Source organism: Musca autumnalis, unplaced genomic scaffold, assembly GCF_047663935.1.
Source record: "Musca autumnalis isolate F117 unplaced genomic scaffold, ASM4766393v1 scaffold_1, whole genome shotgun sequence".
NCBI lineage: Eukaryota > Metazoa > Arthropoda > Insecta > Diptera > Muscidae > Musca > Musca autumnalis.
Genome location: NW_027411644.1, coordinates 327,356,742 through 327,380,554, shown reverse-complemented (window position 1 = coordinate 327,380,554; position 23,813 = coordinate 327,356,742). Strand labels below are relative to the sequence as shown.

Here is a 23,813-nt window from a genome sequence, read left to right as displayed (position 1 = left end):
AGAACATGAACAAAAACAAAATATGTGAATGGAAAACAAAAAGAAGTCGATGATTTTCATTAAAAATTTTACAACTGTTTTTGCAGTTGTCGGGACGCCTACGTCACACAGGCAAGTTGTGGGATTTTGACAATCAATACATGAAGTCAACTGTCCTGTCATTTGTAAACGCAGGGTAACCGAAAAGCAGCGAAATTTCTATTTATATCAATGTATTTCAGGTTAGTGGTTTTTATTCCGATAATATCGATAGGCAAAACTATCAATCGATATTGAATTTTTAAATAATAATCGATATTATCGATAGTGCCATCGATTTTTTGCTAGCTCTAGTGTATGGCCCGCTTTATTAGAGCTGGCAAACCATCGATATTCCCAACATTAGATATTTTCGATATAATATTTTAAAATATCGGTTGCTATCGATATTATCGTTAAGTTGTCAACGCCATTAATTTGGAGATGTAAATGGCGGAAATGTCAATCCTTTTCTGGACATTTCGCACAAGTAGTTCACAGAAATGTAAAGGAGAATAAACAATTGCTTTTATTTTATAAAAATATTAAAAAATGTATTTTACTTTTCCGAAAAATGTGTACGTATGACTACAGACTTACTTTCTCACACACACAAAACCGAAAAGCAGCGAAATTTCTATTTATTTCAATGAATTTTAGGTTGCGGATTTTTGTTCCGATAAAATCGATAGGCAAAACTATCTATCGATATTTAATTTTTAAAAAATAATCGATTTTATCGATAGTGCCATCGATTTTTTGCCAGCTCTACGCTTTATAGAGCTGGTAAACCATCGATATTCCCAACATTAGATATTTTCGATATAATGTTTTAAAATATTGATTGCTATCGATATTATCGTTAAGTTGTCATCGCCATTAGTTTGGGGATGAAAATGGCGGAAATGTCAATGATTTTCTTGAAATTATGCAAAAGTAGTTCACAGAAATGTAAAGGAGAATAAACAAGTACTTTTGTTTTATAAAAAATGTAAAAAAATACATTTTATTTTACCGAAAAGTGTGTACGTGTGTACACACATAACCGAAAAGCAGCGAAATTTCTATTTATTGCAATGGATTTCAGGTTAGGGGTTTTTATTCCGATAATATCGATAGGCAAAACTATCTATCGATATTGAATTTTTAAATAACAATCGATAGTATCGATAGTGCCATCGATTTTTTGCCAGCTCTAGTGTATACCCAGCTGAAATTTTTTTTGCAAGATTTCGATATTTTTTGTAATATCGGATTACAAAAATTATCGATACTATCGATAAAATTACCGATTGTTTGCCAGTTCCCTACTCGAATTATTACAAAATAAATTTTGGGTGAACAATTATTTATTGCGTACAATTTAAAACGTGGATATTCCAAAGGAAAATTTACAATCATGATGATAACAATTAAAGAAAATTATTTGTGAATAAGCTGGACAAAAGTTACACAAAAGTAATAGTGATAAAATCGAAGCCAGCACACAAGGAAAAAGCAAAGAAAATGAAAAATATTGGATGTGGCTTTTGATAGTCTTGCAAAGAAGAAGAGAAGTGTGTGGGGCAAAAAATACGCTACGCTAATACAACAAACAACGAGAAGAAGTTAAGTCGTATCGGTCGGTCGGGTCGGGGACACACAAACTCACTCGCATGCATTGGATTTCGAAGCGAGCAAATGTTTTAATGTGTTTCAGTTGAAAAACGCTTGCTCTCGTGAATCATTTCGTCCAGCAATTTTTTCCGTTTCGTTTAATTTCATTGAAATCACAGTTTCTTGTGGGCCTGTGAGACATATTGGAAGAAGAAAAATTGAAAATATTAACTGGTGGTTTTTTCGTGGTGAAAATTGCGCAAATTAACACAAAGAAAGCAGGTTGTTGAGCAAAATAAAAAACAAAAACGGATTTCAAGTTGTTACGGACGACACAAGTCGATCTCAAGGTTTTGTTACAATTTTTCGTGAGTTCTCAATGCTATTGTGCTGCTATTGTGTGTAAATGCATTTGTTGTGATGTGATTGCGAGCAGTGGGTGGCATCAGAGGAGGTATCGGGTGTGTTTTCCTCGTTGTTTTTCTGGTGAATTGGGCGACACACGGAAAGAAAGAAGTGTAAAATTAAGCCACTTCTTTTTCATCATCCATCTTCTGTAACCTCATTGCCTCTATTTGTTGGTGTAGTACAGAGCACACACCACGAGACGACGAGTGTTTGCAATTCCAACTTTCAATACAATATAATGGATACAATACTTAAATGGTTAAACAAGCCGAAGGTAAGGTTGTTGTTAAGACAAGTCAAACTCAAGACTTTATTAAAAAAATAAAAAAAAACATTTTGTGGCTATTTTTTGTTTCATTTTGTTTTTGCCTTTGTGTTGGGGCTTTGTAAATAAGTGTGGATGTATGTATGTGTGTTGGTAGTATCTGTGTGTTATTAACTCGAACGACGATGGCTGGCAATATCAACAAAAAAAAACAATAACAACAACGCAATGGTTGAACAAAACAGTAATCATCATGTTTTTTATACGTGTTTCATATTATTTTTCTATATTTTTCTTTGGATTTCTTCGTGATTTTACTCATTACGGCGTTTATTGGAGATTTGCTTTGTCTCTTTGTTTGCACTTTTGAATAATTTCCCGTTTCTGTCTGAAACAAGTACAACAAAACGCCAAAACATCATCACAACAAAATACGAGATTCAGAGAGACAACAATCAACAATCTCCATTAACATTACAAAACGTCATAATGAGTAAAAACACAAGGTAACAAAGACAGTAATGCAACAACAACAATACAACGACAATAAGCATTGTAATCAAACCATATGCTGCGCTGGCGATGTCGTTTTACTTAATGCAAAGCAAAAGCAAGCAAAAAAAAAAACAGTGTCGGACGTATCTCCTCCACTTGAAAAATTGCGTTGTCGCGTCATTTGGTTACTATTGTTGTTGTTTTTTTTCTATCCGCCTGTCTTTGAGCGAAGTTTGTAGCCATTTAAGTCAGTCGTATTTAGGTGGTAACGCAATTAAAAAAGAGGGCAAGTTGATGTTTGTTTTATTTTCCATATTGTTGTGCATAAATTCATTGTAATTGTTGTTAAGTACGACTTCAAAACATTGTTGTATTTTTATTCAATTTCCTTATTTCTTGAGGCCTAAAACAACAGGTTTTCGTCTATTTTTTACGTTAAAACCATCTCTAATTGAAGCAGAAAAAAATGTAATGCGTATTGGGCTTTAACAGAAATGGGGTCATTGTTTGGCAATTGTTTGTTTAGCCTTCAGTACATACTTACACACTTACATATGTATGCATTATGACTAAAATACGAGTCAAATCACTTTGTCAAATGTAATCGTTTTTCATTTCAGTTTGTTTAAAACGTATTCAATTGAACTGAATTGCACTTATCGTTGCGGGGGTTAGTGGGTGTTAATAGGTGATAGCAGCGGTAGGCCCTGTGAATGACGATTCATCCAGAAGTAGTGGTGACTCATGTCAATATTAATCAGATGTTTTGTTATTAAATAGGGGACTGCTGAATTTTACTTCGTTTTAATTTGTACTGTTTAAGCAGAACAGATTTGTTTGGTTGGGACATTACAACAGACAGTTTTGTAAGTCTACGTCATCAGAGAAATTATATTTAGTCATCCATTTAATCTCTCTCATTCAAACATTCCAGATATTTGGAGAATATTAATGAAACACGAAATTGTGGCGAAATTTGGCAGGGACACTTGTTTTATCATCTGCTGGATTTGTCAAATGTCAAACTTTTATAATGAGAAAACTCTAATTGTTGACTTCAATATAACAAAGTCGAGGTCTCATTGCGTCCGACCTTTTGTCTAACTGACCTTACTGTGAAGAGATCACTGGAATGTGATTAGGTGCAAAAGTAAAAGTCGACGTCGAAAATCGTCACCAAATTTGTCACCAAAATAAAGCTCTGGCTAAATCTTTTGACAAATTTTGTGGAGTTTACTGGATTCCGTCCTACACAGGTGTATTTTTAGGGCTGAGCATGAACTATGCAGTTCAATATCGGTTACAAGAGTAAACGGATCGGAATACTACATATTGTCATTTTTATTCCATAAGCCTTTAGGCTAACGAGGTTTTTCTACAGACAATTTGGAGTAGATTTAGGTATAAGCATCCGTTTGTCTGGCTAAAGTGCGCGATAACTCTCGAATGAATCAATTTGGTCTTTGTATTATTTTGTATAAACTTGGATGCAGTTCGAAGATAGACTATATCAGTCCACTCTTACCCGTACCTTCCCCACAAAAGTTCAAACATTTTCGTTAAACTAGTTCGGACGATAAACTTCCAACGAATGTGGTATAAAATTTGTTCCTCGTAATATTTCTTCCAGACATATGCGAACCTTATATAGACCTGCCAGAATCTTCTTCATGAGGAGGCCGCTGTATCAACACAACAGGATGTTGTCGATGTAGTACCTGTTTGGGTATTATCGCAGTGAGCATGCCTGTCGCGATTTAATCGACAGGCGTCCTCAACCCAGGTTGTATGAAGTGGTTGACATAATTTCGGAACGAAATGTCAAAGCGAAATCGGTTCAATTTCGGTCAGAATTCGGAACGAAATCGGAAGAAAATAGAAAGGTGAATTTTTCCTTCAGAATTTTCGTAAAGATTTCTGAACGATTTCGGAATGTCGTATGAAAATCGAAGGTTCCTTCCGTATCTTCGTAAAGATTTCTGGACGGTTTTGGAATAATGTCGTATGAATATCGAAGGAAACAATTTTGCTATGACGCCTCTTTTTATTGATCAATTTTTCTTTGTTATGTTTTTTATTGGAAGATTGTAATTTCAAACGTTTCTAACGATTTTTACTGTTTTGTAGTTATAGTAGAACAATTGGTCTGTTCCAGAACTGCAAGAATCTACTAGTTGCTACATACTATTTTTTCCGATAACATAAAGGAAAAAATGTTATCGTAGTAAACAATAGTAGCTTCTTGTAGGTTCTAAAACAGAGCATAAGTACACTTTGTGTATGTTGAGTCTATCAGCACTAAGTCCATATTTACATTAAGCAATTTTCCTTGTTGCAATTGCCAGTTTGTAGGTGAGAAAGGGTGTTGAGAGGCAGAGGGTTCCCATATACCTCACCTCCCTCTACATTGAACTGACAATTGACGCAAGGAAAATATGGACTAACTTGAATTTTTATATGTTGCATTTATATTTAAAATATTTAAAAATTGTATTTGCGAATTTTATAACCAACCATTTGGTTTGCTGGGGAGATACAGTGTGAATGCCGTACTTGGCCACTACCCACACCCATCGCAGCAGAAGAACGCCAGCTGCCAATGCAAACACGAGCCGTTTTAACCCAGTTAAGATCCGGACGATCCAGTCCGCTTCAATTCCTGTCGGCCCCGAATTAATGCCACAAGCACGGCGCATTTGTTTAGCTGCCGAGCTAACCCCACTCTCCTGTCTCCGGATTCTTTATGAACGCAACCAGTCCAAGTTACAGAATTTGTGAGTATGGACAGAGAGGAACCAGAACCTTGTAACGGAAATAATACACGATCAAATATATTTGCGTTGCCACAACAAAAGCATCATCTCTTGAGCACTATTACTTACAAATTGAGGATCCAATTTGGCCGGAACATTGCACATTATAAAATTATTTCTAAATGAGTATAAAGTTCCAAGAAGGCCTCATACGAAAACAACCCGTAAAAGTTCTAAACTTTGCGCATGTGCATTGTAAGGGTAGTCCATGTATTTATCAAAAAATTGGCCAACAAACTGACTGTTTGGCATGTTAAGTGTCAAAAGCAATGAATTTCAAAATTAGATCACGTTCCAAGACTGTCTATGGAGTGTGGAAATTTTAATAGCGTTTTGTTACTGTAATCATATCCGTAACATTAAAATTTTGCTAAAATGTTTATAAATAGCATAGATGGATTTGCCCCACCATATTGTTGTTGTTCAAAAGCAAAGCTCTACGTCCTATTTATGTATCAAAAGAATGCATATTACACATTTTGATGATTTCAAAAATATACCAACTTTTTATTAAGAATATCCATATTCTATTTTTTAGTTAGTGGACAGTTATTGTGTAAACATATTACCAATCCCTGACAATAGTTTGTTGTCAGTGCATTTGCTTTTTCCCCACACAGAGGAACCTGACTTATAGTCGTATATCGGTCCGATGACCAACAATTCTTGGAAATCTAAGTGCAAAGAACAACGTTCTATTTGATTTTCAATATCAAATCAATTCTATCAAAAGACACAATTACTTACTCATCTATTTAGTGATATGTCGAGTATCTAGCAGATAATTATTGTGTTTACTTTTTGTGTCTTCGTATTTGAGAGATATGATAAGAATACCAATAAAAGCAATAACAAACATTAAAAGCAATGAAAATTGTATATAGTACATTTATACAAACAAACATACATACATACGAACATGTGTATATTTGTTATCCGATAATTGAATATTTATATTTTTTATTGTTGATGGCACATATCAAGCGTTTGTTCGATTTTCGGACAGTAGAATTAGTGTCTGTTTGTGTGTGTGTTGACAAACAATTCTCATAATGCGTGTATTTTAAAAATAATGTACATTTGTGTTTAATAGGAAGGAGAATACTAAAAACACATCCTTCTTCTAATATGTGCTTGTATGTAGCTATGTGTGTGTTGATGTATCGAAGGTTATTGTCGTATACGTACGCGTTTATAGGGGGTGTTGCTTTTATTAAAATTTTTCAAGTTTATTTATAATCCTTACGACTATGACGTCAGCATTTGTCATTTATACTTTATGATGATGACCTCAAAACAGAAAAAAATGTAGATTCCTGCGTTAAAACGAGAAGAACATTCGCAATGAATATTAATACGTAGTAGGTACACACTTTTACATATTACATATTACAATGTAATAGAATCAGATCAATCTGTCTTTTGTCAAAAATTGCAGTTTTAATGTAACATTAAAGCTGAACTTAAATGATATTAATAATTTCAATTGGATTTTCAAATCTAAACAAATCAATAGAAAAAATTATTCTCGTTTTTGCACTTGCCACATTAAAGTGTTTTATCTACTTATTTCAAACGTGTAACCAAGCCTATAAAGCCGTCATTGTTACAAAAGCAAATTTATCCTAAACTACACCTATGTCTCAAAATAAATCCTTAAAACTCCTTATTTTAGAAATAAAACTATTTGAGCTTTAGGTCAATGTGTTCTTTTTTCCACCCCTTTTTGACAAATTGCTATTGGCGGTAAACAATGTTGAACTAAATTAAAGTTGTTTTAATAAAATATTAAAACAATGACTATGGCATTAAGCCTGACTTTTTGAAAAGCAAAATAGAAGTAGTAAGCCCAAATAAAAACGCCAACACTCCTAAGCAATACAAACAAATTAGTTATGTGTTTTTCGTTGAGACTCAACGAACGCATAGCAGTGGGAAGGATTTGGTTTTGTTTGCAAGTGAAATTGTTCGGGTTTAGGTAGTGCCAAATCAGAGTGTTTCTTTGGACACGTATCTATTTGAGCGAACAATTGACACTTGGGTACAATGGAAGTGTGGCGAGATCCGAAACTATAGTTTTCCCTGCCTTACCCCTTGGTAAACATCGCCAATTTTTCCACAAATAAATTAAAGTTGTTTTAATAATATATTTAATATTTTGAAAAGCATAGTTTTTACAATTTTAACCTCTCACTTTTGCACATTTTCCCTAAAACGCCTTCCCGTACACCAAAATGTTGCAAATTGTTCACTTCTCTTTGGACAAAAATGCCGTTGAATAGCTTTCTCTTTCGCCTGCTTTTGATTGGCTAGCATACCGACTTTGACATCTGTTCCAGTGTTTTTGACGTTTCTGCCATTTTTCCGTTCCCGTACATTTTGATAAATATGTGTGTGGGGAACTCATTTTCGACAGTTTGCTCTTTTGACTACAAAAAAAAAAAAATAATAATTTAAATTGTTGTAAACTAAGCAATGAGTAAAATAAAATGTTCTGTTACAGAACCTGCAAAAATCTACTTTTTGAAATTTTTGACAAGTTTATTAGGAAAAAAATGTCAAAATCTTGAAAATAGTATATTCTTGCTTTTGCCATTTCACAAAGTGCGGCAACAGTCCATGTGTCATGGTTGGGGAGGTACCCTTAGGGAGGGCCGACATGGACCATTTTAGAAGTTAAACTAAAGAGATCCAAAGTTTGGACCAAATTGAATGCACCATTCAGTCATATCGTCCTAACATTTTAGTGACATTTTTTAAATATTGGGGAGAAGTACCGGAAGTTGGGGACCGGTATTGCCCCACGAAACTAAGTTTGGACAAAATATGACGAAGACCAAATGTTGCACCAAATCGGTAGAACAGTTCGAGAGCCACATATGGTGACATAGGGCTTTTTACACCTTTCGGGATGTTTTCCCAAGAAATATGGACCCGCTCCTAAAAAAAATGTTACCGTCGCACAGTGTCACGAACGTGGACAAAAATGGTAAAAACTAAATACTTCGTTGAACAAATTTATTGATGGAGAGTGATAGAAAACATATTAATTAAGAAGAATCTGAATATTTGGTACTGATATGTGAAGTAGTTTTTGTTATATGAGGATTTAAATCCGACAATTTTAGTTAATACCTATTTTTGTGTGTTTTTTTCTAAAATTAATAAATTATATTATGCGTTAATATTTAAAAGTAGCGGTCACTGCAAAAATGGTTCCTAAGTTCTCTTGGGATGTAATAAACTTGGCTACACCTTTGTTTGCATGTAAATATTAATCATATGGTGTTTACATTTACCCAAACGTGTATTACTAAGTTTATTAATTTTCTGTAGCAAATTTTAAATTGAGTGGAGTGGGAAAAAAATTGTATAAAAGTGTATATCGATATTTTTTGATGTATGAGTAGTAAAAAGTGAGTACTTCAAATATATAAAGGTCCCAGCTGCAGAGGTTTGCAGACGAATGTGTCACTTCTCTTTTTCAGCGACCACCTCACTGAGAGGATACCCTTTTTTGTAACAAATCGTTTTGCGGTGTTGGCTATAGCCCGAAAACGAATGAACCGATCATCATATATTTTTGTGGGCTTATTAAGTACCTAATAGTCTTGCTTTAAAACGAGAGAATTTTTAAAAATATAAATTTTTAAAAAAATTGTGAACAGCGAAAATCAAAATTCGATTTTTTACAAAAAATTGACCGTTTTTTGACCACTAATCGGTCAAAAATTTTTTTAAAGGAAATTTCTCATATATAAAGACAAGAGTTTGATATATTCAATATGCTCCCAAACAATATGAAGACTAAACACCAAATTTCAGTCATATCGGGTGGATATTGAGGCCACAACACTCAAAACACCGAAAATGAGGACGCACGGTTCTATGGGGGCTATAGGAACACGAGGACCTACACCGACATATTTCTGGTGGAAGGTTATAAGTCCCCCAACGGAGACTTAATACCAATTTTTAGCCCTTTCGGTGTGATAATCAGGCTAAAACCTCCAAAATACCGAAAATCGGTAGGTACCGTCCTGTGGGGGCTATATGAAGGCGTGGACCTATGCAGACAAATTTCATGGTGAAGGTATAATGCCCCCTGCGAAGACTAAATACCAAATTTCAGCAATTTCGGTGTAATAATGAGGCTAAAATCTTCAAAATACCGATAATCGGGAGGTACCGTTATATGGGAGCTATATCAAAACGTGGACCTAAGCCCACAATTCTCTGTTGGAATGTTTGATACCTCTGCCGAAGACTAACCACAAAATTTGAATACTTTCGGTTGGTCATTGTGTCTTAAACACTCAAAATACCGAAAATCGGGAGGTACGGTTCTATGGGGGCTATATCAAAACGTGGACCGACCAACCCAAATTTTTGTCCTGAAGATTGTAAGTCAATAATAGGTACGTGTACCAAAATTGATGCACCTACGACAACTTCTTATATGTTTGGCCACAGTTAATATGAACTCGCGACGTAGTGCGTCGTAATGGAGGTAGCGAATGCAAATCACTTCAACAAAAATCAAAGTGATTCGAGGGCATGTCTTAAAGTGAACTTATCCGAAATTTTGTGTGGGAGGTACAAATATAGTCCATATTCGAACCTGATCTATATCTGGTAGATATGGTAGATATCAGTCACTCCCTTCAAGAGTTATCGTGCGCATATTTTTTCCGAAGATTTTTGAATTTTTGTGAGGGAGGTACCTGAAGGAGTGGACCGACATGGTTTATCTTCAAACTTAAACAATGTTTGGACAAAATATTAAGAAGGTCAAATTTTGAACCGAATTGGCAGATCCGTTCGATATTTATCTTGCGCTCCAACCACTACACACCACGGTGTCATATGGGTTTTTTTTCGCACCTTTCGGGCTATTTTCTCAGGAAGTATGGACGTGTCCTTTATGAAACTTGTACCGTCGTATGGGGGACAGCGAATACAAGTTGCTACAACAAAAATCAAAGCGATTCAAGAGCAGGTCATAAACTGAACTTTCCCGAAATTTTGTGTGGGAGGTACCCGAAGCAGTGGACCGATTGGGTCCATATTTAAACTTCATCTAAGACTGCTAGAACTTTCACGATGTACAAAGTGTGGGTCAAATCGGTTACTCTCATCAAGAGTTATCGTTCCCACAAATTTTCCGAACATTTTCGAACTTCTGTTGTGGAGGTACCGGAAGGAGTGGACCGATATAACCCATCTTCGAACTTAAACTAAGTTTGGACAAAATATTACGAAAGCCAAATTTTTAACCGAATCGGTTGCTCCGTTCGAGAGTTATCGTGCGCACCAGCCAGCCAGACAGATGGACGGACATGGCTAAATCAACTCCAAATTGTCTGAAACACATTTCGTCCAAACATACTTGGGGTCTAAAACCATTATTTCGATGAGGCACATTTTGCCCGTATGAAAGTGTATATGGTAAATTTCAAATTTCCTTTACAATTACATAGAAAAAAAATTAAAAACTTTTTTGGCGAGCACATCCGCCATTTTTGGTACATGGGTTACGAAAAAAATCGTGCTTTCAAATCTGTTCGCGTTCACAAAATTGGATGCTGCACTGGAAAGTTATATGCGGTTTTACTCTCTTGTAAAGAAAAAGTATTTAAAAATTCCTATTGTGTTGTAATAAGAACATGTTATCATGTTAGAACATGAATCGTTAGCAGCATTTGATATCTATCCGTAGATGCTAAAATAGTTGCTAAATTTATTTTTATTTTCGCGGAAAATCAAAAATATTGAAGAAATCTTGGAAAAAATTTTATTTATTCTAAATTAGAGTCCAAAATATCTCTAAAAAAATAATTTAAAAATACGTACAGAATCTAGACAACGCGTAGAAAAATGTGAGACCAAAATTATAAAGATGTTGTTGCATATTACAGCAACAACAAAGAACGGAAACTTATTGTTGGAAATTATTTCAAAAATATATTTTTGGTTAAACACGAAAAATTTGAAAAATAAATGTTGGGAGTTATTCTACTATTTCGCTAATTTTCCATACAAAACCTGAAGTATTTTGCTAAAACTATTACAAGGAAAATAATTTGTCATCGTGAAAGTATATTAGCTTTTTGCGATAAGCAATAGAAATAAGTAGTAGAGCGTAATAATGAAATTACAACCAAAGAAAAAACACAAAAATTAAAAAGCGTGTAATTCGCGAATCCGTTTAGATCAGTTGAGGTCCATGTGCTTTTCGGATACAGGGAGTCCATGTCTATCAATATGCATGGATTTTCCTATGTTTCATTCAGCGGCCAAAGTGTGCCATCAGTTGCATCTTACTATTCAAAAAAACCTTCAAGTGGGTAAAAATTACGCGATGTGCATATGATTATAAGGTGCATCCGATTTCAATGGCCGCCTATTAAAAATACGTCAATATAAATTATTTTAGACAGATTCGTCAAGAACTGCGGATGTGCCACCACATTCTATTTTGGGATAAATAGGGATATTACTCCCGAATCTTTATAATTTGTGACACACCTTTTTGGCAAATATAATAATCGCGTATAAAGGATTACATTTATGTAAAAATAATCAAAGAAAATCGCGGTTCAATTCGCGGAATTGTCAAAATATATTTTTGCAGATTTTCCTACTTTCTATATATTATGTCACATTTTTGTTAATACTATTTATTGGCCTTGGAGGCTTTAGTATTAAAAATGAATTGAATAAATAAATATATTATGTCTGATGAGCTCCTGAACCAGTGGAGCTGCCGGAACTTTACTAGGGGAGTTATTCTGAAGGAAAATTCCCCGCGAATTTTTGTCTTTCCGCCGTTTCAACTTAAGGGAGAAAGTGAAAAAACTCACGGGGATTTTTCGTACAGAATAAACCCATATATCTCTTTTGAATAAAAAATCATAGATAATTAATTTTTTGACCATTTTGGTGATACATTTTATTGCATTCTATTGCAATAGAAGACAAAAATTCATCAAGGACAAAATAAATAAAAATAAAAACTGAATAAAACTAAGAATATTTATAAAAACTGAATATATAAAAACTTAGCAAATTACTAGCATATAGTTATCTTTTAACACGCTACTGTATATAAGGGAGTTTGGTATTCATAGGTTACAGTTACATTCCTCTTATGACCATGAAATGTTGCAAATTTATAAATTTTCAACCAAAAAAAGAAAAACACAATTTTTTGGGTTGCCTAGGGTTTCTATAGTAATGAAAATATTTATCCATCAAGTTTCTAATCCAGACAATGTCAAACGAAAGTTAATGCTAAAATTAAATGAAAGCATTTGTTCGACCTTAAACACACTGCTCAAGTACATAACATAATGTTTTTCACCTTTTTTTGTTACCACAGAAAAGTAATTACTTTTGAAATTTGCCACACTTCTTCTAATGAAAAGATTATTATTAAGTAAAAGTGAAATAAATCTAAGTAAAGCGCACAGACAGGTTAAGGTTTTATCGTCATTGTTAGTACAAAGAGAAAATTCAACAACAAACAAAAAACAAACAACAAACGCTTTTTTTTTGTTTTTGTATTTTTGGTTGAGTGGCTTTTACAAAGGAAACCTTAATATAATAAAACCAAACTCCACGGGTTCATTAACTTTAATATTTTTTGGCAATGCGGATTTCGTTGTTGTTGTTGTTGTGTACATTGTTGGGGCAATGATTGCAATGAATTGCTAATTACCTTTTATTCCGTCTTTAAATTAATGAATTACATTACATTTTTTTTTGCAAATACAAAACTAAACCAAGTAAATACGAACAATAAATACATTGAGAACAAAGCAAACACATACTTTCGCACAATAACAATTAATTCCAATAATAGATTTATAATACCTACCAGTTCTTAGAATATATTTACATTTCTAAATGTCTTTTGTTTATTTTCCATAATATAACAGCACTAAAATGATTCGAACGTTTTTATTGTCAAGATAAAACACATATGACATTTTTTATCTTTGTGAAATAGAACGCATATGTATTCCTTTTTTGTTTTAAAACAAAAACATTGACGAACTATTTACAACATATTTGGCTACGAGAGTTTTTAAGAATTCACCGTTCAAAAGAATTCACCAAATTACAAATACTTAGTTAGGTAATTTGGTAGAAAGTCAAATGAAATGGATGTCGTCTTAGAGAAACGGGGCATTATTCTCCAGCTCGTATCGATAAACAATTGGATAAGATTTCTTTTGTGTCTAAACAAAAAAATTAAGAACACCGATCAGGATATGTAACGATAACGTTTTCTCTGCCTTTTACGAAAGCAAATTAATTTAAACAACCTTTCAAAAGAACGTTTTTAATATTTGGCAAAACATACAGAACTTTCTGTTTCACCTGATTGTCCCCAATTAACTAAAATTAGATCCTGGGTTATTTGTATATTAATTCTTTAATTATTTGTGTATACAACGCTCCAAAAGTCTTATATCGTATCAAAAAATGAAAGCTGTGTTCCTCCACTTCGTCCATCTGTCTGTAATAGATTTAAATTCTTAAATTGTCGTATTCTCATAACATATCAAGTGAACAAAACAGCTACATTACATACATATATACATATCCAGTTCTTTTCCTCTGCCTAAACTTGCTTTATATTGTTTTATAAACAAACTTAATTTACAAACTAATTATTGTCACGAACCATTTAATTATCACATTTCCCTTTTCTACCTTATAGGCAGATGATAAGTCGTTATTGGCTCGATTTTTTCACGCTGATCGTGCTCTTGCAGCAGTGGCCAGTGAACTTGATAGCTTCGACGGTAGAGCTGAACCAGATCGATGTTCCCGTTTGGTTTCCAGGCTACGACAAGGTCAAGTACGTATTAACATACCATTTATCTTTATTAGTTTTCTCTAACTTTCACTCTTTTCTCTTTTGTTTCAAGGATAAAGTTTTGGCCATTACAAACTTAATCATTGAGGAATTATTGGGCGATGAACGTGATCAACGGTCATTTCGAGCCAAATTTCCCGAAGAAGTTTTACAAGAAAATTTAGCCGGCCAATTATGGTTTGGTGCCGAATGTCTTGCCGCCGGTTCATCAATTATGAATCGCGAACAAGAAAGCAAGGAAATGCGTCCTTTGGCCGAGGCTGTTACTCGCAGCCTGAACAATGTACGTTACTTGTTGCGTGACCAATGTCTGCGCAACAATGTTCCAAATAGTGAACGTTTAAATTTGGATAAAAATGATGCTGCCACCGAACAATTGTACGAAAGTTTAAAACGTTTCGATCGTCTATTTGCCGAGTTCGAATGGCGTTATGTTAGCGCCATGGTCCAGGTGAAATCGAAGGAGGAATATGAAATGCAAGAATTGATATGTGTTCTATGCTCGGAAACCCTACAGAGAGCTTTAAAATTGGGTCTTTTGGAACAGGATCAAGTCGATGCATTTGATCCGGCATTAATGTTTTCTATACCACGTTTGGCAATTGTTGCCGGTTTGGTGATATATCCTGATGGTCCTCTGAATATGGATATGCCAGCTGAGGAGTTGTCGGAAATGTTTCGACCATTTCGTAGCTTATTGATCAAAGTTCGAGAGTATTTAAGAAATCTCAATGAAACTGAGCTCTTCTATTTGGAACGTTTGCTTTGTACCAATGAAGAGATAAGTTTGAAGGTAATATCTGTTCTGTACTTATGTTATGTACCGGGTTAATTGTAGTGTTATTTTCTAGGAAACATTAAAAGCAAAACAAACAACATTAGTAGACAATAACAATGATACCAAAAGTAGCAGCAACTACGGTGGAGTAGCAAGTGGCGAACGAGCTGACAAAGACGAAACAACATCTTTACAACATAACAATACTACCTCCAAAGCTCAACAGCAACAACAACAAAAGTCATGTAAAACATTTAAGACAAAAAATCGCAGTACCACCAGCAGAAGGGCAGACAGTCCTTCACCAGCACCGTCCACAAGTAGTTCATCGGATGATTGTTCTCCATACACAACTCCCATTTCATCCACACCTTCATCGCCAAGGTCTACACATTCGATGGCGTCCACCACCACCGCCGAGGAAACAAACGGTGGTACCACATCGCCAGATAGTTGGATAGCTGATGAAGATATTGCTCTCCAAGAAAACATTGAAGTCGATGAAGACGAGGACGACGATGATGATGATATAGATGCACACTATGCAGATGATGATGATTCGGATCTAAATTGCGATGACGATGATTGTGATGATGACGATGAGGAACATGGCGACGACAATGACCACCTGTATGATTTAAACAATGTGGTGGAGCAAATAATAAATTTAGAAATTGCTTCAGCTGATTGTGCCACTGGCTATTTAATATCCAATACCACATTGGGTAATCTTTTACAACCCCAAGAGGTGCCTTTAACGGATAATTTTGTAGTTAGCGATTCGGATTTGCCTAATCAAGACGATGACGATGATAACCAGGATGTTGAAATGCCCACAACAAGTGCCAAGGCTTTTCCACCCTCACAACAGACTGAACGACAAGAACAACACCATGTTAACATTGAACAAGCTAATGAAGACAACAACAATTCAATTGCCGCCGTCAATAGCACTAGTTTAAGTTTACAGGATTCGGAAATCTCCTTATCTCTACAAAGTTCGCTAGATCCATCCAATTCGTCGGCAGCCCAACAGCTACGCCGCAGACGTTATAGTGATTTACCACAGACTTGTAGCAAAGATAATAATCAACAACGACACAATCATCGTCACCACCACCACCATCATCATATGCACCATCATCACCAGCATCGTCATCATCAGCATAATAATTCAACAACGACATCATCGGCAACCCAAATATCATCAACAAATAACACTCGTAAACATCACTCAAACCAAAGTCATCAACAGCAGCAACATCATTCATCGACGACGACATCAGTATCTTCGTCTACTCACTGTCGTCGTCACACTCATCACTCGCATCACCAGCGTCGTTCACACCGACATGGTGGCGACAAACATGAGCAGCAAACTGCCGGCCCACTACAATGCGAAGAATGTTCGAGCAATAGCAGCAGTAGTAAACCCAAAGATGATATTACTATGTCGAATAGTAAAGCTGCAAATTCTTTGGGTTTGGATATTGAGACACCGTCTTCATCATCCTCACTGCTGGATGACAATAAAACTGTAATACGAAATGGAGGACGTATAAAATTTAAGTAAGTGTTTTTATTCCTATAGTAAATAATTCTTTAAGACGGATTGTTTTATAAATCAAAATTGTGATTTTTCACACAAACGAGTGGCTACTGAACAACGTTTCTCTTAACCTTATTAATTTTTCCCCATCAAAAAAACATAAGTTTAATTGTAATTCGAACGAAGTAAAAAGATATTTACCTTCCACTAAAGACTTAAAACAATTAAAAATAGATTTGTGATATTTGCAACCTTTATTGATGATTTCGTAACAAAATCGATAGTAGTTCCAGGAATAGTCGACTTTTAGGCTTTGTCCTTAATTAAAAATTAACCTCCACTTTTAAACCTTTTCATACGACCAAAATGTGCTTCATCGAAATAATGGTTTTAGACCTCAAGTATTCTTGGATGAAATCTGTTTCAGACAAATTGAAGTCGATTTAGCCATGTCACTCCGTCTGTGTGGCTGGAGCGCACCATAACTCTTGAACGGATCAACCGATTGGGTCTAAAATAACATTCGCAATATTTTGCCCAAACTTAGATCAAGTTCAAAAATGGCAAATATCGGTCCACTTCCTAGGGTACCGCACCCACAAAAGTTCAAAAATTGTTGCTATAAAGGTGCGTATGATAACTCTACTAGAGAGTAACCGATTTGATCCTTATTTTGCACATCTTGATATAACTACCAGACAAAAGTGTAGTTTAATAACTCCCCTCGAATCGTTTTGATTTTTTTGCATCAGGTTGTATTCCGAGGCCCCTATTACGATGGTAAAAGTTTATTGAGGGGCAAATCCATACTTCCTGAGAAAATGACCCGAAAGCTGTAAAAAAACCCCTACGGCCACCAGAGCTAGTGGCTGGTGCGCACAACACCTATATAACCGTTCGAAAATGGTACGCGCGATATCTCTTAAAGGGAGCAACCGATTTAGTCTCAACTTTGGATGTCCAAACGAGCCATATTGGTTCACTGCTTAGGGTACCTCCCTCACAAAAGTTCAACATCTTTCTTTATCTGCAGTTTAATGTATTTTCGATTATCCTTTGCAAATTTTCACCGAAGGTACATCTTGTGGTCCTGTTTATAGCGATGTTATGTTTTTCGCGGGCAAGTCCATGTTTCCTGATATAATAATCCAAAAGCTGCAAATTATAAGGCGACCGACTGTAATGACTGGTTGTTGTTATTGTAACAGTGTTTTTTATTATGTTTGTATGTTCGTTCCTCTGTTTAATCTGGGTCTATCTCTGGGTCTGTCTCCACTTCCAGAAAAATGGCTGCTTCGATGGGATGTAGCCACAGATCCACTGGAGTTAGATGGGTAAGTTTGGCGGGGCAGTTGAAAAGGTGTTCTGTGTCGTGCGGGCCCATGCCGCATACTGGGCAGATGTCTTGCACGGCGCGATCGATTTCCGCCCAATAAGAATTTAGGCGACTGCAATATCCCGAGCGTAGTTGAGCCAAAACTACTCTGGTTTTTCGTGGCAGCTGAGGAGCTCAGCTGCGATAGAGGGAAATGTACTCCGAGTACTTTATTCACACTATAATTGCTTAAGACCGTGGCAACTGCGTCCGTGTGAATGCTATTCAAACCTACTTGATATGCTGTTGATCTAGGGGTGCTCTCCTGTATCTCCCTCTAGAGCATGGATATCCTTCCTGATCTGCCTGAATGTGTCGGGCCTAACCACAAGATGGTGATTGGGATGGCTCACTCGGTAACATCCAAGTAGGTACTGCAACGAAAGCATCTCATTGTGTTGCTTTACTGGAAGAATCTTTGCCTCCTCATGTAGATGGTCCACTAAAGATTTGAGGAGGCACCCTGTTGCTGTTCTCAGGGCGGAATTCTGGCAAGTTTGAATCTTTTTCCAATTCGTATCACATAATCTCGGGGATCAGACTGGACCCGCATAGCTTACCACAGACCGTCCTATCGCGTTATATGTGGTCAACAAGGTTTCTTTATCTGCACCCCAAGTGCTGCCGACTAGGGACTTGAGGACCTTGTTCCTACTTTTCAGCTTGTCGCAGATAGCTGTGGCGTGTGCGCACGACGTGAATGTAGTTTTGAATGTGACCCCAAAAATGTTAGGGCAGTTTGTGGTCGGAATTTTGCTACCGTCTACCACGACATTCAACTCACGTCCAAACTGCGCTGTCCATGTGGTGAACAGAGTTGCTGTAGATTTTGTGGCGGAAATCTGCATATTCCTCGAATGGAAAAGGGTGGTAATATCGGTTAAATAGTTGTTCAGTCTCTCACAGATGTCATCAGGATATATACCCGACGCCAGGATCGTGCAATCATCCGTATACGTTACGATCTCGATGCCGTCTGGAGGGGGCTGAATACAGTAGAGGTAGAGGTTAAACAGTTCCGGATATATCACCCCACCTTGGGAGACTCCCTGTTTCACTCTACGGACTTCTTATTCCTGAATTCCACGTACGACTGGCGTCCACACTTATAGTTGACTATTCAACGTTTCAAGCTTTTCCGGAGGGTTGTCTGCTCAATGTTTTCAAACAGCGTGGAGTGCCTGACTGTATCAAAGGCTTTTGATAAATCAAGCGCCACCATCACTGTTCTATCGCACGGTCGTCTCTGGTTGAGTCGTTGACAGATATATGTGGTAATGGCGTGAAGCGTTGTAAGCCCTCAAGTGTCTTTGCTACGGGCGACAAAAGAGAAATCGGCCTGTACGATTCACTTTTGCTGGCTTCCGTAGTGGGACCACCCTGCCCATTTTCCAGACTTCGGGAACAACGAGGTGGCTAGCGACAAGTTGAGAACTTTAGTGAGATACTCCACTCCCGGCTCATCCAGCTGCTTCAGCATTACCATGGAGATTCCATCAGGGCCCAACGCTTTGGATGATTTAGCGTTTATGATGCATTGGCAACATCACCCATTGTAAATTGTGGTGGTTCATCCTCGGCAGGAAGACATCTGATGTGACGTAATACTCTTCTCTTCGCCCTGTTTGTTGCGTAATGACTGGTGGTCGCGTTATCTATCGAAAAGAATGACTCCCTAAATAAGATCCTCCTCTAATATAGACAATCTGTTTCATTCCCTCAGGTACGACCTTCGCAACACTTTTGTGTTTTAATCCAAATCCATATTTTTGTTGCCAAGTTCATATGTCCAGCAGACTGTATTTTAAGAGGAACCGATATAAAATAATCTTTAATATGCTGAAATTGGAATAAAATCAAATCAATTCTAAAAAGTACGAAGACTTTTGTGGGATCAATAAGGGCGCATTATTTCACAGTATTTCGTTAATAACTTTTGCACGTATCCCCAAAAAGTCGCCAGTTCTTTTTAATAAGATAGAAGAAATGTATAAGAAGGACAACTACAGTGAAATATGTTGTAAAACTATTTTTCAAACTTCTGATTATCTCTATCCTACAAGGAGTACAAAGATATTTGTGGTACACTGAATCTAGCACGGATTACTGAAACTATGAGTTTGGTTCCGATCAGAACCAAATAAATTAGATTTTGAAAATCTGAAAATATTTCAATTAATACGACAAAAACCTTTAGGTTTTCTTTTTCCAAGCGGTAATTTTTTTTTTTATTTGTTTGTATTTCTTATTACAGTCTACAATAAACATTAATGAGATAACATTTATTGGCCAAAATTATACCAATCCCCAAATGCTAATGTTTATTAATTCATTCCTCAATACTAAATGCCAATACTAGTATTAACAATATATGTATACCATATTCCCATAGCTACAATAATATTGAAGGCCATGATAGTTATTAATATATAATTTTTTTTTCTATATTTTCAGGAATACTGAAAACTTATTGCACCGTTTGTTTGTGTCGATTGCCGGCGTTGCTGATCAATTACAAACTAATTTTGCATTTGATTTACGCCAAATATTGCGTAGTGTATTCCTAATCAATATGTCACCGGCACAAGAAGAACTTGACATACCAGAGAAACCGAAAGAAAATGAGCTATTCGAATTTCGGGCTTCAGAAAATGATGTGATACAGGAGAGTGCTGGCTCCAGTCAGAGTATTTACTCAGCGGAAGAGGTTAATCCCGAGGGGGATAATCACAGTCAGAATAGTAACAGTAGTAGCAGTAGTAGCGGCAACAGCAGTAGTGGCGGTGACAACAATCGAGTGTACCGACATTCGACAGGAAGTACTGTTGTTTCACCTCCACAGCTCAACGCTTCTGCATCAGCAGAAAATGCTGCACTGCAACGTCAGCAAATCGAACGTAGTCGAAGTTTAGATAATCAGGAGACACAACCGACCACACATCATATTCAAAGCATAGTTGCACCGCCACCACAACATTCACGCAACAGTAATCAGTTATTTAGAAATCGTCATAACTCCACGGGTAGCACAACAACACCATCATCATCGGAAAATAATTCACCTGTTTGTGAACGGTCCACAACGACCGCAAATGGTGGTGGCGGCGGCGGCACTCGTCGTGTATCCGAATCAAATGCAAGTACATCACCACCGACGTCAAGGTCGGTTCATTTGTCACCACCTGCTTGGATACCGGATCAAAAGGCGCCACGTTGTATGTCTTGTAACACTCCATTTACTGCATTTAGACGTCGTCATCACTGCCGTAATTGTGGTGGGGTATTTTGTGGGGTTTGTTCAAATACATCGGCCCCATTGCCCAAATATGGTCTAACCAAGGCAGTGCGTGTGTGCCGTGCCTGTTATGTCCATGAATTGGGTCCCAATTCAAATGGTAATCCCCAAAACCAATCGCCACAACACAATCACCACCACAACCAACACCATCATCATCAGTCACACCAACCCCACCATCAGTTAGTTAGTCAAACAACAACAGCAACCAACAACGAACCTTCCCGTTTGCGTCGTCCTGTTACAACTACTCGAGCTTTTGATTAGTAGAGAATTTTATTTGTTTTATGTTATTAATTATGTACTGAAGTATTGTTTTATTTTGTTTTTTTTGTTAGTTAATTTGCTTATAATGTTGTAAAGGAAGTGTTAATGTCAAAGGAACAACAAAGAAGAACATGAAGTTGGTTTAAATTATGAATGGAATAAATTATTATTTATATTGTATTAATAATGCAACTTTATTTCACTTAATATTTGGCATTACCAGCATATGCTTTTATGAGCTTTACCAATCCAATGTGGTGACTGTATGCTTTATATCTTAAAGAAACGATGAACATGCAGACATTTCTCATATTTGAAAAAAATATTTGTCATATTGTCTTTCCTTCCACTTTTACCATTTTTTAAGTGAGAAATGTTTTTGAATATTGGACTTATATGGAACTATTTATACACAACTTCCTCATCTAATTGTTTAAATTAGGATATAATTTATTTGGAGATGTATCAGTCGGCATATTTATGTTTTTTTTTTATATCTCTCTTGGAAACATTGTGAAGAAATATGTTTGAGTTTATGTTTATACTGCTGTATGTTATATGTTTGAATTCAAAAATAATATTCTTAATTTTGTATTGTATATAATATATTGATTTATTTCTCTCGTTCCTTTGGCAGAGTACAACACTTTCTGAACTGTAAAAAAGCAACAAAAAGAAAAAAAAAACATATTTTTGGGTTTGGGATTAAATAACTATTTTGTTTAGCTTTACTCTATTATGTGTTATAACTTCTTCAATATTAAAATTATGTTTGTGTTATCATTGTGAAATCCATTACTCAACGTAATCTACCATGCGAACTCGCTGATATGTGCGCATATCTTCATCCATGTTTGTCGTCTGCACATTTTTGATTTTTGGTAGACTTTACCAATGCCCAAACTATCTATGATCTGTTTCAGTTTTTCCATAACCCCCGTTTTTTTCAAGCAACAAATGTAGAAATTCGTTTTTGTTCTCGTTTTTTTTATTATACATATTTACAAATATATATTTTTTATTTAATTATAGGACATACACAATATGATAATGTGTAGTAAAATGTTTAGTGTATATTAATAGATTCAAATGAGTATATAATCATAATTCAATGTGAATAAATTTACTTTTTTTACATAAGACAATTAGACAATAACAAATTTCAATTTGTTGTAAAACGTATTCAATAATAAAAACTTAAAAAAGTACTAAAATGGTTTGTTTTTTTTTATTGTTAGTTACTTTATAAGATGTGAAATATAAAGTTTTTCTAAAGGAGAAATCGACTTGAAATTGTAGCAAGTGTCGATTGGGTAGGCGTATATAAACAGTAATTTTAATAAAACCCCAAACCCAAACGGCAGAGAGACAAAAATGACGGGAAATTTACGTTCATAATAAGGCTGAGAGAAGTTGTGATGCAAGGATGGGGACATTCATACACTGTGTTACAATTCAGAGTGTGAGGAAATCGAAGTGGACCTTCAGAATGCCAGTGTTTCTATATTTATGTTATATGTATGCTATATAAAAAATATAACACACCCGGTAAGGTCGTTAACAATCTTTGGCGAGTATATAGGAAAACCTTGTTGATCTCTTGTAAGTTGTTGCTGTTGTAGCAACGCAAATATGTTCGTATATTATTTCAGTTATTAAATGGAATTGTAATGGAAATTTGTTTTTTTACCACATCGTGTGGTACCAGTCCACATGCGTGCCATATGTTGGGTACCGTGGCATCAATTCGCGCCCAATACGAATGGAGGTGGCTGCGATGGATGGGGGCGGTCTCCGAGAACGGCATTCACACTGTATCTCTGTAATGCCTGCGCGACTGCATCAGTGTGAATGCTACCCAAGACTGCCTGTAGGCTCGTTGCTCTATATATTCTCGTTTATACCTTTGGACCTCTCTCTAGATTATGAAGATCTCTCCTAACGTGCCTAGGTGGGGTAAGCCTGTCCATTATATCGTGACAGGAATGTTCAATGCGGTAAAAACCAACATCAACTGTACCGACAACATCCTGTTGTGCTGATTCACCGGTAAAATCTTCGCCTCCT

General features: G+C 36.0%; 1 protein-coding gene across 1 annotated transcript; it reads left to right on the top strand.

Annotated features, from left to right (window-relative positions):
- The first annotated feature begins 1,186 nt into the window (after nucleotides 1–1,186).
- On the top strand, nucleotides 1,187–22,960 carry LOC141390129 (lateral signaling target protein 2 homolog). The gene is made up of 5 exons (XM_073962768.1): nucleotides 1,187–2,296; nucleotides 14,324–14,464; nucleotides 14,535–15,275; nucleotides 15,334–16,829; nucleotides 20,639–22,960. The coding sequence occupies exons 1-5, from the start codon at nucleotides 2,261–2,263 to the stop codon at nucleotides 21,744–21,746; spliced, it is 3,522 nt and encodes a 1,173-aa protein (XP_073818869.1). The 5' UTR covers nucleotides 1,187–2,260; the 3' UTR covers nucleotides 21,747–22,960.
- Nucleotides 22,961–23,813: the final 853 nt, after the last annotated feature.

Bases quoted from the DNA above. Each gene is read 5' to 3' on its own strand.
- LOC141390129 (XM_073962768.1), top strand. From the start codon at position 2,261: ATGGATACAATACTTAAATGGTTAAACAAGCCGAAG. The intron at 2,297-14,323 runs GTAAGGTTGTTG...TCTACCTTATAG, and splicing joins AATGGTTAAACAAGCCGAAG to GCAGATGATAAGTCGTTATT. The intron at 14,465-14,534 runs GTACGTATTAAC...TTTTGTTTCAAG, and splicing joins CCAGGCTACGACAAGGTCAA to GATAAAGTTTTGGCCATTAC.